The 26,716-nt window shown below is 34.8% G+C and overlaps 1 protein-coding gene and 1 long non-coding RNA gene across 4 annotated transcripts in view; one reads left to right on the top strand and one right to left on the bottom strand.

Annotated features, from left to right (window-relative positions):
* The window catches only part of LOC149086322 (uncharacterized), a 119,647-nt gene that overhangs the window by 63,441 nt on the left and 29,490 nt on the right, over window positions 1-26,716 (bottom strand). The gene's annotated exons all lie outside the window — the stretch shown is intronic.
* Window positions 1-26,716, top strand: part of alph (protein phosphatase alphabet) — a 46,669-nt gene that overhangs the window by 14,429 nt on the left and 5,524 nt on the right. For all 3 annotated transcript variants that reach the window (XM_089232340.1, XM_089232342.1, XM_089232341.1), the window contains exons 2-5: window positions 2,245-3,114; window positions 16,241-16,358; window positions 20,007-20,109; window positions 26,305-26,365. In XM_089232340.1, coding sequence (XP_089088466.1) covers window positions 2,263-3,114; window positions 16,241-16,358; window positions 20,007-20,109; window positions 26,305-26,365 — 1,134 coding nt within the window. In that variant the 5' untranslated portion in view covers window positions 2,245-2,262. The remainder of the gene's footprint in view (window positions 1-2,244; window positions 3,115-16,240; window positions 16,359-20,006; window positions 20,110-26,304; window positions 26,366-26,716) is intronic.

Here is a 26,716-nt window from a genome sequence, read left to right as displayed (position 1 = left end):
TGAGCAAATGGGAAGCTGTGCCAAAAGCAGAAGGTGAAATAAGTATTTCAAAAATTAAGTGTTCTTCTTTTTTAGCATATATTTGAGAATATCGTAATACAGGGGTTTGTGAAAGATTTCCCAAAACTAAATGTTTTAAGGTATTTATTTTCATCTTTTGCAGCATAAATAAAAGTACAGTTATCAAATTATTAGCGCCCTCTCTTCAACCTGGTTACTAGGCTAAGTTCTCTTAAGTATATGTATGTACACTGTAGTGAAAAGTAAAGTGTGAAACTAATAATTGGAAATGATGATTTATGTTTTGACACAAAACTGAAATATCCAGAAGGTTTTATATATGACAACCACTCTTTCAAATATGGTGTCAAAAGCTTGAAAAAAAAAAAAAAATGTTTGATAACAAAAAACAGTGCAGTTGTTTTATTTTGAGAGGAAATTTTCCTGACAAAAGGTACAACAGAAATGGCGACATGACCACAGAGAAAGTTACTTCAAATTTTTCACTAATAGTAAATAGGGGATTTGAACAATATGGTAAAAATGACAGTAAATACCATAGTTTTTACCATACTGTCAAATCTTGCCAGCCCCCCCCCTCTGTGGATTAACATTTTTCTTGTAGAGAAACATGTTTTATTCATGTGAGGACTCTTTCCCCCCCCCCTCCATTAAAGTGAATGCTTGGTGGCAACTCAGTATTACACATACGGTGCAGGTGTCACGATTCACTCGATATACACAGCATCAACTAAATAAAACAAATTCTATTGCAAGATGGTTTCTTCTAAAATTGGTAGATTTCCGATTTGCACAATGTTGCTTAATAGTTTACACATTTTTATTCTTTCACAAATTCAATGAGTTTTGGTAAAAAAACGAGCAAACTAAAAGTTTTAATGTTACGAAGGGTAGAATTCGAAAAGGCTTGGTTAACACATGCAAGGTTCACGTGGCATGCGATTGTGATAATAGAAGAACGAGATTCTGGGACTCAGCCAGTAGAATTTGAAAAGAGAAGGGGTATGTTTGGAAGGCTGCTCTAGAGTTTTTGCAGTACTTTTAGTTCATGTAAATAAAGGTGATTATTTGCTCTCGAATCCTCATTCTTGTGAGTGTCTACCCATCTTCAAGTCCTCAGCGAAGAACCTGTGAGAGATCTGCGCGATGGGATGAATCTAGTGATAGAGGTTTGCAGAGTGACCTGGTGATGCGATGCAATAATATGAAAAGTAAAGTCGAAAGCCAATCATATTTATGTTGGTACAACATCTATTATTTTGAATCAGCAATTAGGACATAAATTAGTTTTTTGTATAAAGCCTTGAATTCTATCTGTTTTTTAATCAGGGGAGCCCTAGTGTCACATTGTAATGCATTGAAAATACTTGGTGCAGTTAAGCTAAGTAAGTTTTGCTCCCTATATTTTTCCCCATTTTTTCCATGCACAAAATCTAGAAATAGAGCATCTTTTTTTCTGCACTGTATCTAGGGATTAAGTTTTATTATTAAATTTAATTATTACATCAAAGATGTATACTTCTTTTAATCACAAACTTTACCACGTATCAGTAACATGCATACCATACTAGGTTACTTTTACTTCAATATCATTGAAGTTATGTAAAGAAAAAACACGAATTAATCAATGATTTTTAAAAAAAAACCAAGTGATTTAAATTGGTGTATCCTGCTTCAACTTGATTTAATCTTATAGGATAGTACTAAAATGTGCTATGAAAAAAAAAATTTTCCCGGTGGATCATTGCAGAAAATTCTGGGGGGGGGGGGCAAAATTGTCTTGCATCTTACTATGATATTGGGTTTATAAAATGGATTTTTTAAGTGTTTTTTCTAACCCCTATAATCTAAATAGCATTGAATAAATAGATTTATTAATGTATGCCTCTTTAGATAGTGTATGACAATGTAATAAAATCATTAGAAAGCATGCTGTTTTATGAGTAAATGCAGTTTTAAGGTGTAGTTTTTATAGTTTGGGTTTTTTCGGGTTGGGCAAAATCAGACCAACCCTATAGTCCGGACACATACCTGTGCTGATAGAGGCCCAGCTAGTTGAGGTTCTAATTTAAACCTTCAGAACAAGAGTTCTGAGCACACACATTGTGGATCCACCATTGCAAAATTACATAAATTTCTGTATAATGTAAATGAAGGATTTACGTAGTTAAACTGTGTAATGATAAAAAGAGGTAACATGTATATTTATTTCTTTATGCTTAGGACTAGAGTACTTGAATAATGGGAGCTTTCTTGGACAAGCCAAAAACAGAGAAGTTCAATGAGCATGGATCTGGAAACGGATTGTGTTACGGGCTCAGTAGTATGCAGGGCTGGAGAGTTGAGATGGAAGACGCTCACTGCGCCATTGTTGGGCTGCCTCACGGCCTCAAGGAGTGGAGTTTCTTTGCTGTGTTTGACGGGCATGCAGGTGCTCGTGTTAGTGCCCATTGTGCAGAGAATCTGCTGAACACTATCATTCAGGCAGAGAACTTCAAAAACTGCGCAAATTGCAATGGCCAAGTCACAACTGAGCAGGTGGAGCTCGTGAAGAAAGGAATCCACGATGGGTTCCTCAATCTTGACGAGGGGATGAGGAACATACCAGAGATAGCGACGGGTGAAGATAAAAGTGGATCTACTGCTGTCTGCGCTCTGATCTCACCAACACATTTCTACTTCGCCAACTGTGGTGACTCTCGTGGTGTGCTGTCCAGGGATAAAAAGTCGTTCTTTTCCACGCAAGATCACAAACCAATCAATCCTGCTGAGAAGGAGCGAATCCAGAGAGCCGGCGGGAGTGTGATGATCCAGCGAGTCAACGGCTCGCTTGCAGTCTCTCGTGCACTGGGTGATTATGAGTACAAGCAAGTCAAGGGCAAAGGACCTTGCGAACAGTTAGTGTCGCCAGAACCGGAAATAACGGTGCAAGAGAGAAATAACGAACTTGACGAGTTTCTAGTTCTCGCTTGTGATGGGGTCTGGGACGTTATAAGCAATGAAGACCTCTGTGACTACATTAGGCATATGTTATTAATTACGAATGACTTGGAATTCATTTGCAATTCAGTCATTGATGCCTGCCTGTATAAGGTATGTGTGTTTTTTTCTCATGTTGCATATTTACTTTACTTATGAATGTTCGATTTCATCACAACTTTGAAAAAAATATATTAAAAAAAAGGGAGCCAAAAGTATATAAAATGAAAATTTTTAACCTATTCACTGTAATAATCATTCTCTTGTTCCCTGGTAGTTAGTGGTTAATGCTTGTGCTCGAGCAGTTATTTCAACCTGGCTAGTGCAATCTGGGAGAGGGCACTGGAATTGTCCAGGTTCTGGCGCAAAGTTGGTCTGGAAGTGATCTTCACAACTAGATAAGCTCTGGCATTTGTCATTTTGTACTGAATGCCGTACATTTCCGGTTTATTTTTCTGTTTACTCAACATTGATTCATTAACGGATGACAAAAATGTGTGACAACATTAATTTTTCCACTTATAACATTTATTCAAGTATATTAGGTTTAGATTTTTACACAAAACATTCTTTTGAATTTCTCTTATCACAGAAAATTTTTGTTTTAGAGTTCAAAAATATATTTAGCATTAAATAGTTCACAAAATGGTAAGGTCTCATGGGACAGTCTGCCGAGGTACCTTTCATATTCTCTCCATCATGGGAAACAACTTCTGGCTACGAAGGTTCAGTATAAGCATCTTCCAGTGATACTAGCAAATGTTGATGAATCCAGGGAGGACATACAGGTCGCTGTTGTCAACATTGTGTTCTCGTCATAGAACAGGAAGATATATGAAGAAATTCCGGACAGGCAATGAGGTGGCAACCAGAAGAGAAAGCTGGAGGACTGGAACGGTGCCGAAGCATGGCACTAGATGAGCGGTACACTGTGATGGAAGAAGAGCGGCTCGGCTCACATCTCTTGGGAAAAAACACTTTAGGAGAGAACTATGTTAGTTCGAGATGTATTGAATGCAATTGTTCCCAGCACACTGTTGGTATTTAAGGAAAACTCCTCCCAACATCTACTGTCAGATCAGCGAATCACAGTTGGCGGTACCGCAAAATTATCATAATTTTTCGACAGACAAATACTTATTTGCATATTTATACAGAATAAAATATTATTGCACAGCTAATATATGGAAACTGACAATGCAAAAAACAAACATTGAAGACCTGGCCAGGGTCTACAAGATTAGGCCTATTGTAAAATGATTCTCATGACGTTATTGACCGTAAAAGTGGTCTATAGCCCACTAATGGCATGGAGGTAAATATTGCACTTTTCAAGTATAATTAACATTTACAAAAACATTTCTAAATTAAATTTATATTTACAATTATCACATTTTCTTTGAGGTATACGATGACTCTCTGTGGAGTTCCCAACAATGATCTGTGGGGATCCTTCTCCCCCCCCCCCCTCTTATACTATCTATGATTTGCCGACCCCTCTTGTTACAATGTCACCACTAAAAAGTTGGCATTGGCACTTGGTGTCCAGGCTAAAGGTATTCAAAAAGTAATAGTTTATATTAGGGATGTAAAATTCTCGAGAATAATCATCAAGGAGAATATTCTCTAGGAGGACTACTATTATAAATAACTTGAGGATATTCTAGTTATTTATAATATAATTACTGGGGAATATTCTTATCAAAAATAATTATTCCTCAAGTTATTTATAATAGTCCTTCCAGAGAAGGACAAATACAAACTTCAGTATTCCCTGTCTATTGATGGGAAGAGAGATGGGGGACAGAGAATATTCTGTCTACTACGATTATAATCACTGTAGAATATTCTTATCATAAAAATAATACGAATTATTCTCAAGTTATTTATAGAGATTATTGTAATGCATGTTATTACAAATATTCTTGAGAATAATCTCTGGAAGGACTTCTATGTAAATGAAGAATATTCTCCTTGATGAGAATATTGAAGTTTGTAGCCTTGCAATATTAAATTTTAATAGCAAGAAAATGAAACCAACATGGCTGAATTGCATAACTTGCAAAGAAATGCGAGTGATACAGAATTTAAGTTTGTTATAAATTCCAAGTATTTTGTGTTACTCTCAGCCTGCAGTTTAGTAACTACACAAAGAAAATTTTAGGTGCCAATACAATTTTTTTGATCGCCATGGTGACCTGGCACCTGGGATTCGCCCAGCCTGCATTCGACGAGTCATCTTCATGCATTGAAAAGTTTTGTTTCCTCATTCTATTGAGCATTAACTCAGGGCTTCATAAATAACAGTCACAAAATTTCTGTTGTGATTAAAAAATTGGTATGGGCTGATGAAATTTCTTGCACATGTAATCACATAACTCAGGGGTGGGAACTCTGCGCCAATTGCGCCGCACTGCGCCAATTGCGCCGCACTGCGCCAAAACTAATATCTTGCGCCATCCTGCTCCAATAGCGTATTTTTGAATTTTTTTGTGCCAAATAGCGAATTTTGCTTCAGTATGCCCGGAATTTCGGAGAGGACGCCAAAAAATTTTTGTTCCTGCTAGCCACGAAACGTTTCTTTACGAGAAGAGCGTGTTTTATTCCACTATACTTAAACTATCGCCTTAATCTATCGGCTTTCCATCGCGAAACCCTGATATTGTCTGTGATCGTGGAACTGAAGATGGTTTGCAATGCCTTTCAGCTTTAAAGTGCAAATTCGAGTGTTTCCGTTTAAAAAAAAAGTCGTCATTGGAAGCAGTAGAAATTACTGTAGTCGATTGTCATTGTGCTAAATCCCGATGTTTCGTGAAAAAATTTTTCATTCTGGGAGTAAAAGTGTGTCCGCTAAATTACGAATGTTAGTTTAGTAACTTTGCCAAATATCGGCAATGTTGCCGAATAACGAGCGTTAAATCATCAATATCGCCAAATAACGAGCGTTAAATCGCCAATATCGCCAAATAACGAGTGTCAGATCGCCAATCTCGCCAGATAATGAGTGCTGAATCTCCAAACATCGAGTTGATTCTTCCGAAATTTTCTCCCATTTTGCAACAATTTCTTTCCAAGTATAAAAAAATTAAAAACTTATAAAATTCTTTTAGCTCATTTGAAGTGCTGCTGTTCCAGGCAGCAAATAGTGCCCTCAGTAAGCAAAAATCATCTTAAATAGACGGGTGCAAAAAATTTTATGATAACTGCTCTTTCAAACAAGGTGTCAAAAGCCTAAAACACCAAAAACAAAAATCAAGCTGACGAAAAGATATTTGATAACAAAAGACAGTGCAGTTTTATTTTGAAAAGGGTTGAGAGTTAATGAAAATATTCTTGTTAATTTCACTGCTCCAATTTATAAATATCTGCTCCGAATCCTGAATTTTGCTGCTCCAAGGCTGCTCCGAAATGGACTTAGTCACTTCCCACCCCTGCATAACTGTATATATAGGTGTCAATTCCCAGACTTGAAAAATCTGTAGTTTATCACGTGATGAAACATTTCACACAGAAAAAATGTAATACAAATAAAAGGGAAAAATAGGGATTTTTTGCAAATCTCATTTGGTGAACATACAACTTGGGATGTTCCCATATTTTTTGCCATCCCAATCTTTCTTTTATAACAATGTCCCATCTTTTTTACCGACCAAAGCTAACTTGAATTTTTTTTATTCTTCACTGAAATCAAGGATTAGAATTATTTTACCAATTAATAAAAGAAAATTATGAATATAAATATCAATTTTAACAATAATTGGGAACTTTCTTCATTTTCTGCATTATATTTGGTTACAATTGCTGACTTTCCATACTTGAAATCATAATTTCCTATATTTTTCTGAGAAAACATGGAGAGCCACAACTAAAAACAAGAATTCAACCTATCGCCCACAGGCCAGTATTGATTTTGTTGACCCCTTCTCCCCGTAATTTTTAATGAAAAAAGAGTGAACTCTGTGCCCTTCCTGGTCCAGCACCCGGGGCATCAGACACTCCTGCCCTCTCTTAGTTGCGGCCTGAAAATATGGTCAGCCTGGGATTGCAAGGACTGAAAAAATATTTTCTTTAGGGATTTTTTGTGCAAGCACAAGATTTACAAGGATTTTTCTCTGTAAAGAAATAAAAATCAGAATAATCTGGTTTCTGACCAAAAAATTTCAATAAGGCTAAAAAATTAGAAGGCTTTCGGGTAAATCAGAATCATTGACACCCATTTGACTGCCAAGTCTCCCAGATTTTCTGAGAGTCTTTAAAATTTCTATTCCATCTCTCAGACACTCTGAAAAAATTCCATATCTCCCAAATTTCGACCCTGATCGTGAAAATTCCCTACTTTTGGGAGAAAAATAATTCCTGAACAATTTACCTGAAGAAAAAAACATTTTTTTTTCTAAAATCCCTGAAATGACATCACAAACAATGTAAATTGCCCCTATTGCATCAAATCACAAACGAATATTTAATTTTTGGGAAGGAAAAAGAGGAAATTCGCCAAACAGCCAGCATCAGTTTCCGTCATCTTTTATTTTTGTTGTAGTAATAATGTGATCATAACGTATTCCCAAGAGATCTTTACAATCTGTCCAGGGAATTTGTTAGTGTAGTAGACATCCATGCCCGAACCAGGATTTGAATCCAGACCTGCACAGTCAGAAGCTAGCTCACTAACCACTGAACTGCCAGGTGACATCTACATTTTGTTATCTCCTGGTCTTTGTTGGGGGAAAAAAAACAATGTTTAACAAAAAAACACAAAGTTTACACAAGGTGGGGAATGCATACAACAAAAACGTTTACCAAGTAAATTTCTTTTAGAGGTGAGAAAATATTTTATTGTACATTAGTGCTTGACACATAGCAAGTGCTGATATCCCGGATCTTGCATATCTCTAATGAAATCACCTAGCAATCAAAGGAATTGACAGCACCAAAAATTTAAAAACATTTATAAAAATAAATATATAAGGGATTTTTTTGAAAACATTGCAGGGAATTTTCATTAATAAAAGTAAAATTGTAGAGATTTTTTTCACTTTGCAAAAACATGACATTGTGATAGCCATTAACAAGTTGTCAACCAGTAAAAAAATTTACGGTTTTTTTTCATCAACAAAATATATTGTCGTTGCACCCAAAACATGATATATGGTCAAAACAGATACAAATCATCTTGCCAATTTCGAATATTGAAAGGTGGAATTTTTTAAAAAATGGGAGTAGCCAAAGTTTTTGTTGGAGAGAAGTAGAGGCCTAAAATAAAATTTTAATTTTAGGTATTTAAAAAACAAGAGCAGAGTTTAAAAATTTGTGTAAGTTGAGCATTCCAAGGTAAACTAGGAAAATTGCAAGGTAGGCAATGTTCCATCACTTGTGAAAAATATTAATAGCTTTATTTGCAGTGCTTTGTATGATCGAGCACTTGGTATGGTTCATCAGGTGATCACGTAGATTGTAATTATTAAGTTGAGTCCAGTAACCTTGCAATGTTGAGAAGAAACATGGAAAAAACAAGCCCACGATTTTGTTACTAAAACGTACCTAATTTCAAAATCTCTGTCAAGGTCTCAGACAAAAAACTAAAACAACATTCAGTTATGAGAGTACGTATTTCTGATCTCTTGCATGCCAAAAATATCACAGCTGGAATTCAATACTATTAAAACTATTTCAAGGTTTACTATGCTGAAGGTACAACAGTTTCTTCTACTTCATAAATATTCCTCTGATTGACTATTAATAATGCAAGCCAAAATGTACCGTGTATATTGTCACTGTTTACGCAAAATGTCATGTGTCAAAATTCTCAATTTTTTTTTTATGCCACTAAAAGCTTTTTTCACATGTGTTTCCGTGTTCAGTAAAAATGTCATGTTTTTGAGCAAAGCACTGGAAACATAAAGAAGCTTTTAGCGGCATGAAAAATTTGGAAAAGTTTGCAGCAGCAATATGTTACTACCAAATTGGCGTAAACATTTTGAGATAGGCCTATGCATTTTATATGCGCATCAAGTGCTGGCATCAATCTACAAAATTCACAGGTGTTCCTTGTATACTTTTTGCTGCTTTTAAATATGAGACTGCAGGCATTCACACCTCAAAGTTAAAAAACCACAGAGAACCACAATTTCAGTGTACCACACTGTGCCGCCGGCAAGAATTGAACCCAAACCCTCACATTGGAAGACTGTCAGAATATCTACACAACCACACAGCTTTATGCGATTTAGACTGGAATACTCTTGTTTCATATAGTAGCTATATGGTGATATAGGTATATATGGTATATGATAGGTATGATGATATATGGTGTATATAATCAGGGGTCTGTCCAGCCGGAATTTGGGTCCGGAAAACGGACCCTTCACAAAATTCCGGGGCTAAAAAAAGGATGTTTCACAAAATTTGGAGGATAATAAACGGATCCATCACAAAATTCCAGAAAACGAACCCTTCATGAAAATTACGTCGTAAAAAACGAACTTTTGCGACTGCTGTGCGACAAAATTCTTATCAGTTATGACCCTAGTCGTAATAGAAAGCCATTGATCTTTTTTTTTAAGCATGCATTGTTGGGCCCAACACCACCACCCCCTCCCCCATAGATGAGTAATCTTATCTATAGAAGTTGTTGGTTGGATACCGGAAAACATGATCTTGAAAAGGCGACCGGAGAAAGAGCGTGATCCTTGTTTCTAGGCTTCTTGTTAGGACATCCCGCTGGTTGACCACGGATTGACCGCGTCCGATATTTTATCGCACAACCTATGCCATTATACAAACGCTTTAGCCCCGCACTTCTCCTCAAATGGTCTTTGAATCACAACCTCTTGTTAGTCGTAAAATCGGCGTAGTTGATGCTTATTGTAGAATTGGATTTTTTGTGCACGTTTTTTTTCCTGTATTGCGCTTTCATTTTTGAAAATTTAATATGAAGCGTGGTCGACCACCAACAGGTGGAAATTCAAGGAATAGTGATTAATTACTACATTAAAAAAATACGGCCAACTGACGTTCGGGGATGCAGCTCCATAACATCGTTTTTTAAACGAGGATCTGAAAACGTCACCAAAAAGACGTCAGATACAGATAATTCCAATTGTGCTAACCCGGAAAAAATTACTGAAACATTGCTTCCTTCATCGGTTTCGAACCACGCTGTCGAAACCTTGGAAATGGCGCGATACATTACCGATTTATTGGAGGCGCCTAAAGACATTACCGATTTATCAGAAGCGCTGAAAGACATTTCGGATTCTTCGAAAGACATTGCCGATTCGTCGGAAGCGGCGGAAGAGATGACCGATTTATCGGAAGTGGCGGAAGACAATTCCGTTTCTTCGAAAGACATTACCGATTCGTCGAAAGCAGTGGAAGACATTGCTGATTTATCGGAAGCGCTGAAAGATGCTACGAATTCGTCGGTACAGCCGGATTTAAAGAAAATTTCATCTACAGAAGCTAGAAAAATGGGTCCAAAAGTACCGAATTTGTTGAACATCGCACGTTTTGAGAAGCTTCACAGTTGGCTATGTTACAGCATTTCTGCATCTGGCTTTCCTTGCAAAATATGTTCTACATTTTTTGCTAAGGGACCCTGGATTGACCAAGAGGTGCAATTTGGTGATCACCCAACACGATGTGTCAACAAGCATATATATAGCCAGAAACACAAACAAGCTGTGAGTGCATCAAAAACTAGGAAAATGATAATACAAATGAAATGAAATAGGAAAATGAGGTTGCTGTTTAATTAGTATTACTTTTACTGCTATTTTGAACGTTTTCACAAAAATAAGGTACATTTTCACAAAAACAGGACCCTGTGCAAAAAGTCTGGACAGACCCCTGATAATATATTCAAGTGAAACCTGTCTAAGATGGGCACTGTGTGAGATGGAAACCTGTCTTAAACGGAACAAATATATAGTCTTGTGAGTAATTAATGCTTTTTCATTCATAAAAACTTTTATAAGGAACTGTCTAATGTGGAAACAGAAGGCATATTCAGTCTATTTGTAGATACAGAACCTGCTAAAACGGAAAGAATTTTTGGCTAAGTGCAAGTTTTTGTCCTTCGGATGGGAGGAAAGTCAAGTTCTGATCCCCCTTTGTGAGGCAAACTCTTTTATATCTCGGAAAAATGATGAATGCCCATTATCTATCTAAACTGGTTCTCGGGGTTGGGCTTGAGAGGAAGCGGATTTACTATTCAAAATTTAGTAAAAACTTGTTTAGTATTTCATTTAGGATGGAAATGATGACTTTTGTTAGAAAACACTCCTATTTCTCTTGGAAAAAGTTCTACAGTTTCGGGAGAGTATTATGTGTGAGGGATACTGAATTATTGTTCGCAATTTAGCGATACTGTGTTTCGGCTGCTGCAGAGATTTTCACTCCGTGTAGAGATGGCCACCAGCAACAAGAAACATGTATTGAATTTGAACACAAAAATGCAGTTCGTAGAGGTGTAAAAAAGCAAAATTTAAAGTGTAACATATGTAGTAGAACCTTTCTTTCACAAATGTTATTTGTTGATCTCATTGTCACTTTTTTTAAAAAACCTATGGAATTTCTTAATTTTTATTTTAAATAGTGAAATCTCGTTACAACGATACTCGATATAATGATATCCTTTACTACAATAAACCCCCTCTATAACAATATTTTTGGGAGATTTGTGAAACTACTACCGTAATTTCACACAACTATGGCCCAAACACCCTTGCTCACTAAAACATTGATAATCGAAATGCTAACAACATCTAGTGGACTATTTAAATACTAAAACAAAGAGCATAGATAGTGTAACACATAAATGTGGTTAGAACATCCTGTCCGATATTTTTCCACAAATAAGCTGTTAGTTGGGGGGTTATATTTTTCACATTATCTTAGCTGTGAACTTTCTCAGCTACAAGTTACTACAACAAGCTGTTCTGCACTATTGATGTTCTGTGTTACAGGTAATTTAGTATTTATATATGTTCAATAAACATTTTTACAGTTGCATGTGTATAAAAATATTCATAGGAAAAATAATAGAAAATTACTTTGCTCTCAACTATAGCCCAATCTTTATGGACCACTGGCTCTTACCCACGGCTTCGCTCGCGTGGATGTGGTAATCTTGAAATTTCTCACTGATGATTACTCCATAGGCATAGACTCCCTATAGCATTTGAACCTCTCATTTCTTTAGACAAATACAAGGCCACAACAGGCAAAATGCTCAATGAGGTGGTTGAGAAAAAGATGCCCATAACAAATTTCTAAAATACAGCAACCAAATTAAATCATATTGATTTAAATCCCGGAATTTAAATTTTTTTTTCTTTGCATATTGCAGGTGCAATGTGTCTTATTGAATTTTTATAATAAATTAATCAATTACAATTTTTTGCAGCTAATAAATACATAAAAGCGTGGCCCTAATGGTATTGACAGTGTAGATGCAGAAAAGATGACAAATTTGATCACATGTAAGGACAATTTTGTCTCTCGATATAACTAATCCCTCTACAACAGCAGTTCCCAACTTTTTTCAGTCCACGTACCCCCATCTGGCTCTGTTTCTTTCTGTGTACCCCGACCCCTCCAGGCACCCCCCCCCCCACTAATTTTCGAAACTTTAAAAAAAAAGATAGTTGAATTAAATATTCTATTTTTTAGTTATATAACTTTTTTATCTTTCAAGTAAGCAAACATTAACACAAAGATTACAAAAAAGAAAAATTAATGCCTATATTTGGGACTGCATTGAATTACAAAGTTTTAAAAAATTTGACTGAAAAGAAGATAACTGTAATCTCAAATCTGGAGCTGCATTCAATTTGCTTCTATATTTATCTATATGTATAAAATTTATTTTCTGTGTGTGTTCTCTATACAAATCTACAATTTTAGATCGATCATCACCAAATTTTGCATATATACCAAATGGGACCCGACTTGAACGATAGGTACTTCAAAAGTTCATCAGAGCAGGCAAATGCCTGAAATGGGCAAAAAACTGTCGGGCAGCAATGGTTTTTCGCCTTCAACAATCACTTTCGGAATGTTCACTTTGGTTACTGTGGTTCCCTAGCAATGTGTTTAAGACATGTTATATGTCTTTACAATGGTTTGTCACTTCTCTAATCTTCCCAGAAATTATAGAAAACTTGGGCAATGCTGGGTATTATAGCTAGTTTTTTATATAAGTAGGGTCAGGTGGGGTAAAATGGTCATAAAAAGAGGTGTTTTCATCTTTGAAGAGGTATAACCATATGAATTTTTCAAAAATAAGATTGGCTGATATTTTACATTACATTCTTAGAGAGAAGATTAGCACATTTGTCAAAAATATTTTTTGAGTGTAACAGTTTTTTTTTCAGCAACTTTTTAGACCTCGCTTTTATGACCACTTTACCCCATGGGGTGTGGTAAAGTAGTGCATGGGGTAAAATGGTCACACCAAATAATAATGAAATTTTAAGAAAATAATCAGTGGGTATTGAAATTTTATTTAACACATTTATCAATCATTTTCTACTTTTAAATTCATAACTTTTAATGTACTCTATGGTTAAAACTTGGCTTTATTTTAGGATCTTCAAATACAACTGATCCCTTATTTCATTTATGTCGTCATTTTCTGGAAAGGTATAAAAATTCATTATTTAGGTTTTTTCCATGATAATAAATTTTTATTAATCACTTGTCTGATAATTTGCATTATTGGTTTTTTGTTCTCTTCATAATAAACCAGCACCCCACACACACACAGCCTTCTGACATCTTTCATAAAGTTTAAATAGTTATAGATTTGCCTCAGATCTTCAGGAAATTTTTTCTTTGGCTAGGGGAGTTTAATGAAATTTTCACACATTTCTATTTTGTGGCAGTCAAAGTTCAACTATTTCCCTTAATTAAGGTTTCTCCTGTGCCATTCTGAACATGTTTTCATTTTGCCTTTGAGTTCTGTATTACCCTTTCGTTTACAGCTGAGATTAACGAGGGCAAGGTTGTCAGTATATGGCTCGTTTCAAGTCTTTCATCATACACAACACTGATATTAACTAATCTTGACACTTCTTCACCTTCTATGTTCAAGTCAGCTATTCATGAAATTGATTCTGTATCTTTATTTTACTTGGTCTTGAATTGTGAAAGTTCAACATCTACAAAAGGATGATGAGGGTTGTTCACATTGAGCAAGAGATTTCAAGCCTTCAATACCAGTCTCCTTTGCATGTCAACCATGATTTTCTTCTACAATCCTTTTTTTTCTTGACTTGTTAATGATCCATCTTCTTTAAGAGTGATATGGAATCTTCAACTTGTGTTCTTGCAGCTCACGTGGTACTCTGATGCTCTTTCCAACAGCTAGCAATACTAATGGAAGGATGTCAGAGTACTGTTGTATATTCTTTTCACATATAGGTTCAAACACCTACTTTCCAAGCACACGTTTGCTCTGGAAAAGAAAAAAATTAACTGTAAAAAGTAAATTAAGTAAAGATACTCAAGTAAAAAAAAATTCTTAAAAGTTCAATTATATGTTAGGCAAAATAGCTCCTAACAACTAAGTATTAGTTAAGCCTAATGCTATGACCACTTTACCCCACATTGTTTAAATTACTATAAAATATAAAATATAATGTTTATAACTTACCAATGAATGAAATAATGTTCTTGAGACACTACTGGAGTGCCCTGCACAGCCAATCTATAAAAAGTTTGAGAAACTAAAATGGTAGAGAGAAGTTATTCAGGCACTCAAAGAATGGAACCCGAGCTTGAACAATAAAAAAAACTGTTTATTGCGACTAAAATGTTGCTTGGCATAAAATTTTAAGTGAAAAGCTCTGCTGCTTGCAAGTGAAAGTTAAAACAGAAATTTGGTAGCAATATCAATTGAAATTCTGAAGTTATGCCATTTTATGTTCAGTATGACCACTTTACCCCACCTGACCTTATAAAAGGAAATGCCCATTCAATAAACTCTATGCAAGCAAATGGCAACAAAAACATGGCTCTTCTGGAAAGTTCACTGTATTCGTCCCTACGATGAGCCCAAAAACTGGCTAGGTTCACCATTCCGCTATTGAAGAGGTTCTTCAGAGTGGTATCTGATGCAAGTTCTAGGAATTTCCTTTTCTTGAATCGACAATGAATCCGGTTTAATCACTTATTTCCAGCTCTGAAAAATATTTTTCAAACAAGGATTTTAACCCTTCCAAGTGCTCAATTATCTTATCACCGACTGTTAAATTTAGCTCGACTTGTGACAAGAAATTGTAAAGTGTTTCGAATATTTCAGACTGTCCTTTTAATGGACTTTTAGCCCAAAAATCAATTCTTTTCCTTCATGGGTTCAGTTTTGTTGCCAACTCAAAAAATGCTAGTTTTTTTCTGAAGTGAAAGATTGAGTTTAATTATCTGGTGGAAAACATCACTCAAATATGCAAGGTTTTGTAGCCATTCAAAATCAAGAATTCTTTATCCAAGATTTTTAAAATGATGTTTTTCCAAAGAAAGGCTACTTCGTGTTGAAGTTCGAACAGCCGCGTCAGGACTTTTCCCCTTTTGGGTGGATGAAGGGAAGGTTGATCCTTCTAGTGGATGCAACCCCTTCTTTCATCTAAGATTTTATTTATAGAGAGGTCAATATTACAATTGACAATATTAGTAAAAACATCTATCTATTTTGTAAAATCCTTTTTATTCTTTTGTTTTTTTTACCTGGGTGGCCGCCATTACCATCTTTTTTTTTCACATACCCCATAATGGCCACTCTCGTACCCCTATTGCTCTAAAACAATATTTTTCCTTGGTCCACAGAATATCATTATATTGAGGTTTCACTGTATTAAAAAAAATTATTTTTGACAAAAGTAAGTGTTCATTCTATTGCTATTCAGGAGAATATTTTATATTGAAGTTTAACTATTAGCACATTAAATATGGAATTTCAAATGTATAGTTATTTGAAACAGCAAAAAAAATTAAAAACTTAATTTTTGTAAACGATAGAAATAAATCGCTACATATATTTTATGTCCACCTATATAAAACGGAAACCTGCCTCTTGACCATTTATACAGGTTTCACTTTATAATAATTTGTACACATTGCACTGTAAATATCCAAAGTTAAATTCTTTTAATGATATTTCTATTATATTCAAAATAAATGGAGTTTTCTTGGGATAAGACTAATCTTTATTTTACTTATGAATTTTCTTGCATTATTTCAGGGCAGTAAAGACAACATGAGTATCGTGCTTGTTGCGTTACCAGGTGCACCGACAAAATCAGAGAGTGCTGTACAAAAAGACAAAGAATTAAATACGTCCTTAGAACAACGGGTTAAAGGTGAATAGTTTTTCATTTACCCTAGAATACTAACTTAAAAAGCTGATAAAAACTGCATGTTAACTGCCTATACCTCTACGTCTATGAGACGTAGAGTGAGTAAAAATGAAATGTTTTGTATTGAAATTCAGTATTTAACGGTTTTTTGTAAATTTGTATCGGTGAATTTCAACCAACAAAGTCAATGCAAATCATGTGAAATCTATGGGTGTATTAGGGAACCTTTTTAATAATGAGATGTTGTACTTCACAACAACTTGAATTTGATTGCAGCTTGGAATTTAAAATAGGACCACAAATCAGTATTAGTAACAAATGTACACTTTCTAATCGCCTAATATAGTGATGGACGTACCATGGTCCACTTAGAGGTTCCATCCAACCCTTTGTAGATTTCAAAATAATAGGAGAGAAACTTTAAATTTCAGTGTTTCAAGAGAAATTCATTTGGGGGGGGGGAGGTGGTGGTGTTTTTTTTTATATGGAAAATATGAATCTATAAACAGAAATTGATTCATATAAAACTTGTATCCAAGAAGAAGGAATACAAATGTGATAAATGTGCATAAAGTAATTAAAATATGCAGTAGAACTTGCTAAATCAAATTTTAGGTAATTCAAACTTTACAAACTCCCTTAGAGTTTTCTATCGAATTTAATGTTAAAATTTATTGTTTAATTCAATATTTTCGAATTTTCTACATAATTCGAAGTTGGAACAGAAAATTATGATTTTTGTATGAGCAAATCTGCCACCTCGTTGGGCATTTTGCCTGTTGTGGCATTGTATTTGTATAAATTTAGTTGGAAAAAATTCTACAAAGAGCCAGAATTTGCTTTTCTGGACCCAGTTGTTGAGCAACAAATTCTTAAAAACTAAGGAAAGTTTGACAAAAACTGTTTTTTTCCCCTTTGTTTTTGAGAATTTAATGTCCACATTGTTCAGCTGAAGTGCATCGTGACTGTATATCACTTGAAACCTGTTATGCTGTGTCAACCTATGAATCAAGATTTATACCATTCAAAACCTGAATCTATTTATTATCATTAAAAGTGTGGAAAGTATCAAAAAGTTCAGATTGTGATAATGGAAGTATATTTCTTTAATAGCATAAGCATGATGAGCAAAATTCTGGAAACAGTTGTAATGGGATGATCATGAACTGTTTCTGTAAATCAGGCTTTGAACATGGTCAAGAAATTCTGCAGTGATGCTGATTTCAGAACAGGAGAATAATGTAGCGGCTAAGTGAAATTATTATAATTATTGATTACTGGGAAACATATTTATAACTGGTGATAAAATTTAATTGATAATTATCCAGTAAGAATGTTTATAATTAATTGCAATTTGTAGTCATTTTACAGATCCAGAATAGATTGATTGGATAATTCAAACTTTCAGGGTTCCCTCTTGTCCTACTATTCCTCCTTTTTAATAAAATGTTCTACTTCTTAGGTTTTGTCCTACTTTGTTACTTTTTTTACCAAATCTTATAGACAAAATTTGTGTAACTTTTTTTCAAATGCAGGGCTCACGCTAGTCCTACTTTTCCTACTACAGTAAAATATCTTACTTTTGTCAAACTTTCTCGGTTTTGTCTTTCTAGTTTTTGTCCTTTTTTACGAAATCTTATCAACAAAATTTGTGTAATTGATTTTAAATGAGCAGGGAATCAACATATTGCCAAATATCACAAATGTTATAGATTGTAATTAATGATTCTGTCAAAGCAGAAATTGTATCGTTTTTAAGGTTATTTCGGGGAAGTGGGTGTATGTGGACCAGGGTTTAAGCTCGATAAAAAATTTCTTTTGCAAAAAAGCAAAAATGGGGAGAAAAGCTTTAGCAAAATGCTACAATGCTAATGTAATGATTGATGGTTGGATGCCTATTCATTCCGTACCTCCTGTACGTATTTTTGCGAAAGTAGCTACCACTTTTTTTGCATTTTAATATTTTCTTTCGCATTTTGCGAAAAATGCGACCGTAGATTAAACACTGATGTGGATCATTTATTTCATTAATTTTCAGTGAGTAGAATAGTCATTAAAAAATTCTGTGTGGATGGAAAACATAATTCTGTATTTACTACTTCATGGTCTTGGACAGTAACTAACATTCATCATCAAAAATTATGGTACATATTTTGTGTATAGGTGAAACAAGTTTGCATTACAAAGCAGTTGGATACATAGACCTATTCTAGGTTCGGTGATTCTGATGCTACCCAATATTGTCTTCTGTATTTTTAAGGCATGAGAGGCATAAACAATATTTAACATTACAATGCTCAACAAAGAGTTAGAAATGAAAGTTCTTCATTTGTAAAAAATGATTACAGTGATATTAAACAGTGAAATGTAAACAAATCTCTTTTAAAAAAAAGGATGGACAATGCAGTAAAACCATCCAGTTCACCTTGATTTATTTACATTGGACCTTGTAATTTACACATTTTGCACTGTGCTTTTGAAAGTGGTCTTGAAGGAGCATCATTCTTCAAAAACGTATGTCTTCATAATTTGCTATGCATTGGTGAAGAGAGTTGGCAGACTCTTACTTTAGAAGACTGAAAAAAAAAGAAAAAAAGAATGTAATATATATTGGGGGGAGAGACACAGAAAAGATTTTTTTTTTTCAAATTTAAAATATCAAATTTATTCCAATTCAAGATATGTAGTAAATACAGTGTGTAATATATTGAATGTATAATATATATTGTTCCGGATAATTTTCCACAAGACTTCGAGGTTGCTAAACAAGAAGCAGTTCGGCGGACAAACACAGATTTATTTACAGAACAGCAATTTACAAGCTAATCAGAGAGCTAACAACTTTCTTGCAAAGCTTAAACACGACTGACTGAATCTCCTTGTGCCTGTCTAGCCATCTGAGTCTGCCATCTTGTGAGCGCCACGGTATTAATAACCCGGATAGAAACTTCGAGAAAAAGAACATTCCACAAAATTCTATTTCACAGTTTCCTAGTCGGCTGAGCTACCGTATGGAGGGGGCGGGATTTTCTAGATTTTTCTCTACACGCCCTGCCAGTCTCCGCCAATCGGACCATCTCGCTCATAACCGAAACCGGTATCATCGATATTGCTGAATCGTTATTTCTATCGAACAAATTGTGCCATCTATCGTCGAAAGTTCGATATATAAAAAGATTTATTTGTGGTTGCTAGTGCACTGTTTTGACCAAAAGTTTTTTCAACCAAGTCATTTCTGTCATTTTGCTTTGACTTGAGTCAATCTTACAGGATACTGAAATATTGCTTTGAAAAAAAAAATTAAGTTTTTTTTTCAATAGGGCTACGACTATGTTGTCTTATTGGGCACTTCATTACTTGAAATTTTTCCAGTGACTTTGGACTTGGAATTAACCAAGTTTGTGTGACTGTACTTATTTATATTTTCACAGTTGCAAAGGATAAACTATTGTTTATCATTTACAATGAAACTGCGACAGTAGTTAAAGTGTACAACACATTCCGCCATTTCATTTCTAAGCATAAAATTCCAATTATAAATCAACATCAAAACATATCTGGCCCACCAAAATTTTTTTGTTTAGTTTTTGGTGCACTCCTAAAAAGTTTGCTCATTACTGATCTAATATATATGTATTTCATGTTACACAGAAATATTCGAAGTAAGACAAGACGCAGAACTTAATGATGTGATGAGAATCTTGGCAGATGATGATATCAGTGGATTGCCACCTGGAGGTGGTCTCTGGTCCAAGTGAGTGCATAAATAATTTCTGTGTCATTATTTCATCAATTTCATTTTAATTCTTGGAATAGTATGTGATTTCATGAAATATTAGTTGATTGATCAAAAATAAAATTCTTGATCTGGCATGAAATTTGTGGCTTGGTTCCCCCCCCCAAAAAAAAAAAATAAGGGGAATAATATCAGGCTCTGTGAAAAAGATCCTTATGTCTCTGATTCGCAGGCTAGCTTCAAAAACATCTTGATGTGGGAAGGGTTATGATCATGAAAATGAGTTGTTGCACAACCATTGGCCAAATGTACTCCGCTAAGTGGTTGTATCTGGCTCACACACACGAAAATTGTTCTGGTTGAAACGTATCAATACACACACAACACACGATAAATACCTATGCTGACCATAAAAATTTGTTAAATGCAAGTAAAGTTGTTGTCATTTACAGCCAAAAAATCTGTTAAAGGCAAGTAAAGCTAGATAAAGCCCCCCCCCCCCAAAAAAAAGCCAAATGCAAGTAATATTTTTATTTTAAGCCGAAAAAACCCAGTCATTTGAAAATGATGGCGCTTTCCTTTAAGCCATCCTGTCTGCTAACTTCCAATTCGAATGTTGCCCTATCTCACGTGAGGCTAACAAAAAAATTTCCTGTTTCTAACTACATATATTCGCAGAGATATTTTAATTTAAAAACAGAAAAGGGGAAAGAACAGCATAAACTAATAAACAAGCTCATTATGCTTTTAGTTAGAATTTAAAAATTCTCAAAATGTGTTCAAAAATCACCCTTTACCAGATTTAAGAGTTAAATTACTGTTTGTCACCAAATAGGAAATCTAAATTTTTCTACGGTCCTTCTGTGTCTTCCAACTTTCAGTTAAAAAATTGTTGCTTTCTAATTGAATTGTACAAGTTGAATGGTAGGTCAATATTCCAGATCCAACAAGGGTCACCGATTTGGAAATTCTTATTGACGAGTAGCTTAGGTTTTCTGAACATTGTTCAGCGGTGGTCAAAAAAGCGAATGGAATGCTCTGTTTCATTTCAAGAAGGTTTGTTCGCGCCTTATCCTAAACTCATTCTTCTGCTTTTCCTAGGCTTAGTTCGCCCTGGGTTGGAGTTGCTGTAAGGTTTTGGAGACCATACATACGGAGGGACATAAACCTGGGTGAAGGGGTGCAGAGAACATAACATAATTTATTTTTCCCCAGTCAATTTCAATAATACTATACAAATTAGAGTTTACAATTGAGTTACATATTTTACAATATTTGACAGAAAATGCAAAGAGAAAGAAAAAATGTTTGAATGGACACGGTAGGAAATAGTTAATTCATAATATGGTGAAGAAAGCTGGGACAGGGAAGAGAGCAATAGCTAAAAGCTAGTAAAATGCTCTCGACCCTATGACATCTTTGCTCTTGCGATACACGTAAATCTTTTTATTTCTTTTAACCTAAAAGAAAGATGAAAAGAACGAAGTATATTGGCCAAATAGGTGCAAATATATTTATTTATTAAATTAAAAAATTAATTATGGCAACCCAAAGCTGATATAAGAGAATTTCATTCTACGCGGTTTTTTTTCACTTTAATTCAATGGCAAATTTTTAATAATACAGAGAAAAAGATAGATAAAAATAACAATTGAAATAAATAGCATCTACACTTGATGTTAACGATCCATATAACCAAATCGAATTATTGTTTCACTTAAATTTACCTGTCGAAATTACTTATTATTTGATATAGAAAATTTGATATCAGGATAAATTAATTTTTCATTGCGTAATATTTGTTTAAATTTCATTTATTGTCTTCCCATTCATTAATGTGTTAATGTGACATTGCTATTGCAGTACTTTGCTAACCACAGTTAATGAAAAAGAAGGAAAGTTGCTTTCACCAACAAAGGAGTTTATCTGAGTGAAAAGTTCATAATTGTTTGTATAATTAGTTCAGAAGGAGCAGCCAGCAAAAAGAATTAATTTTTTAAGAAAGACCAAGCAAGTCACTTTACAAGGGTCGATGAGGGGGGGGGGGGAGATAAAAAAAGTATGGATAAAGTAGAGGTGCTGATAAGGACACGAATGGGAGACCCCATGCTGATTACAAAATCCGGTAATGTCCCTTCAACAGTTTGGTTATGGAGAACAGGTGTTAGAAAAAAAGGAAGAGAAAAAAAAACAAAAACCAGAATGTATAAAGGGAGAAACATTTAAAAAGAGCTACACATGTTCTTATTGGCACACAGGGCTTGAGTTATGAAGAAAGACTTCATTTTTTGAATATGTTTACATTGGATGAACGCAGGTGTCGAGGAGATATGATCGAAGTGTTCGAAATTTTCAACGGGATGATCATAAATTACTAATACACCATCAATCAACTGCTTTTACAAGGGAGCACCAGTATCGATTAGTAAGGGACGATTCTAGATTATGGTGTCGCTGTGAATTTTTCTCAAATACAGTTGTTAATAAATGGAATAGCTCATCCCCGGGGTAGTAAATTGTAACACAATTGACACGTTTAAAAAGAAATACAATAAACATGTTGGAGTAAATCGAGAAGCTATCCATACTTAGAATAAGACAACCATAAGTATTCTTATGGACATCGTATAATATTTTATCATGATTATATATTGTTTGTAATTGCATTTTTAATTGGGCATCTTTTTAGGCTTGTTGTGGTGTTATTTTTGTATTTGTATTTGAATATTTTCGGTATTTTTTCTGACTTCGTTGAAACAGGGTTGTCAAATTTGCTCCCCGGGTAGATACCTATTCCCCCCCACCCCGGGCTGATTTTTTTAGGCGGAAATTGTTTGCTTTTGAAGCAAACGTGTTGCTTTCAGATAAAATGTTATTTTCAGGTTGGTTTATGTATATTGAAATGTATTATAAAAATTTCTGCATAGTGTAGTGTTTAAAATATGTATATTTTGAAGTACTTTTAAATGATTTGTGATATAAAAAATAATTTCTTGGAATCACAAACACACGTTTTTATAATTCTTCTGACTACCTTTTTTTTATGTAAGCATATAGATATGAGATTCACATATTAAAATATGTTACAAGAAACTGCAAACAGAAAATTCAACCATGGACGTGTGTAAATAAATTTAAGCCTCTGTGAAGAAAACCATTAAAAATATTTTCATGTTTGCATTACTATGTTTTATACAAGGCACATCATACTTATAATTAAAATATCAAAAGACAAATAACATCTCATAATGAAAAGAAAGTAACTTTATGAAGTTCTTGAATTGAACATTGGTAATAAATTTCTTTGAAAACCAAAAAATAAGCCTTAGCTTTAGTTTCAGGATGCTCATAATGTAAGCCAAACTTCGAAAATCGTGCGCGGCCTGTTAAAATCGTCAGCCAGATGAAGGCTTTCTGTAGGTCTGTTGCTATGCATGACAGGTTTTATCATATAAAGTGATATTAATACACAATAATGTTACTGGTATTGGCATTTGTACTTACTAACAATTCAAGTTATTCAGTATTTCATAGCTGCCAAGTCTCCGGAATTTTCCTGGAGTCGCCCGAATTGTAGCTTTATCCCTCGACCTCCCGAAAAGTTCTCAAGTCTCCCGAATTTTTACAAAGCTTGTCGGTCATCCCCCCACTGCGAGTGCCATGAAAAATGTTCATTTGTATTCGTTTTACCAATGAATAAAAGCTAGGGCCCCCAATCAGTTGCCCGTTGTATTCGCATACTGTTAGTGGGGCCCCAGACTCTTTATCTCTGGCATCCGCTGTTGCAAATTCTACAACAGGAAATAATAAGATTCATCCAGGGCCCCCAAAATGAAACCTGTAAACATGGGGCCCCCGACTTGGAAGCTTGTCGGTCATCCCCCGCTGCAATTGCCGTGAAACATTTTCATTTGTATTCGTTTTACCAACGAATAAAATCCTGGACCACCCACGCAACTACCCATGACCGAATTCGCAAATTTTTTGGAGCCCCCAGACTGGATATATCTTGTGCTTCCGCTATCGCAAATTTTTCAACGTTAAAGCAGCAAGAAAACAATGAGATCCATCAAGGGCCCCTGGAAATGAAAACTTTTAACTTTCCCATGAAGGTATACGTGCAATCCCCCCCCCCCCCCCGGGTACCCCGACCCTGTGTGTTGGGAGCACTGTTGTTATATGTATATTATACATATTCATCATACCTCTCGGCATGACCCCCCCCCCCCCCCCCACAAGGGCAGGGCTGACAGGACCAGAACGATTCTTATATACTTTTTGATTTTTCACACTATAAATTAACCACAGAGGGGCCCTGAAAAGCTGGTTTGGGGGCTCGCCATCTAAATTCCAGCCTAAGGGCCCTGCTGTAGGATATGGGAGCCTCTCGGTACATGCACATAACATGGTCCCGATGGGTCAAATGGGTCCCAATATGTGCTAGAGTTAAATGAGTTAAATGAATACTTGACCCAAAATCGTAACCGACTTCCGTAACACAAAAACGTAACCGATTTCCGTCACTCAAAAACTTCACCCACTTCCGTCACTCGGTTGCTTAGCAACAGGCCCTTTTCGAGTGTGTGATTTTATATTATAGAGTTGATATGGTCCCTAAAAGTGGTCATTTTATATAATCGCTCATATCTTGTAAAATAGAGGTCAGATCGGAATGAAAATTGATTCTGTTGGGTTTTTGACTGCTGATTTGAATGAAGTAAAAATTAATGTATGCTTCTATTTTTATAATTTTTCAAAATGTTTTAATAATTCATAACTCATATTTTAAAAAAGCTAAATTCAAAATGAGTAATAAAATTATGTTTGGCCCATTGGAATCTATCATTTAAGATAAAAAGTAATGAGATACCTATATTATTTCAGCAATTATGCTCAAAAACAAGATGTTTCCGTTTAACATTACGACACTCGTTTTTCAATAACTTATATTTCACCAACTGTTCATTCAAAATTGATGAAATTCAGTATTTCGGCATTTCTTGAGATACTAAATCCAAACATGGAAGTAAAAAATGGGGTTACTATTGAACTTTCAAAAGTTGGATCTAGTTTTAACATCTAGATGCCCATAATCTATTTTTGGGTACCTAAAACTTGAAAATACTATAGCAACTTTTGAAATTAACAACTGAATTTAACAACTTTTGAAAATGAAAATTAGGGAGATTTTCGCACCGACCCATATTTTATGCTAAAACCACTCCCTAATAAATACAAAAGGGATTTTTTTCAAATAAAATAGGGATTTTTCACAAATGGAAGTTAAATTCCTGGGAATAAAATCCCTATGTAAAAAACAAGTGAAATTGCAGGCCAAAACTTCAATGGTGATGTAAAAACAATATGTTCAATCAGAAATGACGTGAACAAACACACACACACACATTCTGTGCAAATGACCCCAAAATCATCAGAAGATGAAGGAAAAAAACGTCAGTTTTTGAAGAACACTGACTTTTTTGTGACATTTGCTTGATGTTTTTTTGATTTCACATAACATCTAGATGCCTAGCATTAACATCTAGAAAAAATAAACTTAATACACTTATGGAAGATCTTAAACGAAGACGAATGCTACTTTTTTTTTGCAATAAATAGAACCCAAGATATCGCCATCGTTCGGTTACAAGTTGTGGGTACTGTACATGTTTAAATGAGATATTTTGAGGTTGTGGAAAATAGAAATTCAATTTTCTCCATTTTGTCCCTGGGTTCTTCATTGAAGTGGGTCAGATAACTGTAACAAAAATGTGGTTTTTTTTTTTAATTTCTCAAAAAAATTGGATAAGTTCAGCTAATTCTTCTAGTTCTGGGAACTTTTGTTTCATCTTCTGATCAACTGAAAATTGGATGTAGGTTCTCTTTGTGGCCATTAGTTTTTTCTTCCACTCGAGCATTTTTGTAATTCATCTTTCTGTTTTGACAAATCTTGAACTCTTGTCTATTGTATACGGTGATGTACCACTATTATTTCCATTAAACAAAATTTAGAATAGACATTTAATCTGAACTCACTCCTATATCTGCCCCCATTCACACCAATTACTTCCAATCATGACTAGAAATGTGCTCGCTGAGGAGTAAGTGCTCATATACTTATGCATAATTGTAATTGATAGTTTTCTCTATGAATCTATAGAATTTGCTGTTTTTTTGTTTTGTTTACCATGTTTATGTGTGTTATTTTTTTAGGAGGTCTTTTCTTGAAGATGTTTGGGTGCGCTTAAGAAATAAACCAAACCCTCCTGAAAACGTGAGTTGAATTTTTGTTTCCTCTTAAGTTTCTAGTCTTTTGTGCTTAGAATTGCAAAAGTATGATAACAATCCATATTTGTGCATCAAAATGGATGCATCAAATGTGCATTTACAAATTCTGCCAGAGTTCTTGACAAAAGTATGCATTTACATCTGGAATATTCAACTCATGATGCTCATCGCTTGGCCGGCAAGATCTAACATAACATATGTTTAGGAGAGCTTTGTGTCCCCGCATATGTGAAAGATTGAAGGACACTGATATAGATCAAGGTTTTGCAGAGACACTAATAATTCAGGGGTGGGGGGGCGGTAGTAGCCATTTTTTCATATATATATAATCAAAGGT

This window comes from Pholcus phalangioides, unplaced genomic scaffold (assembly GCF_987345545.1).
Source record: "Pholcus phalangioides strain wild (caught in Gottingen) unplaced genomic scaffold, Ppha-v1.0 ptg000005l_1, whole genome shotgun sequence".
Lineage (NCBI taxonomy): Eukaryota > Metazoa > Arthropoda > Arachnida > Araneae > Pholcidae > Pholcus > Pholcus phalangioides.
Note: the sequence above shows the minus strand (reverse complement) of the source record. Positions and strands in the feature narration are given on the sequence as shown.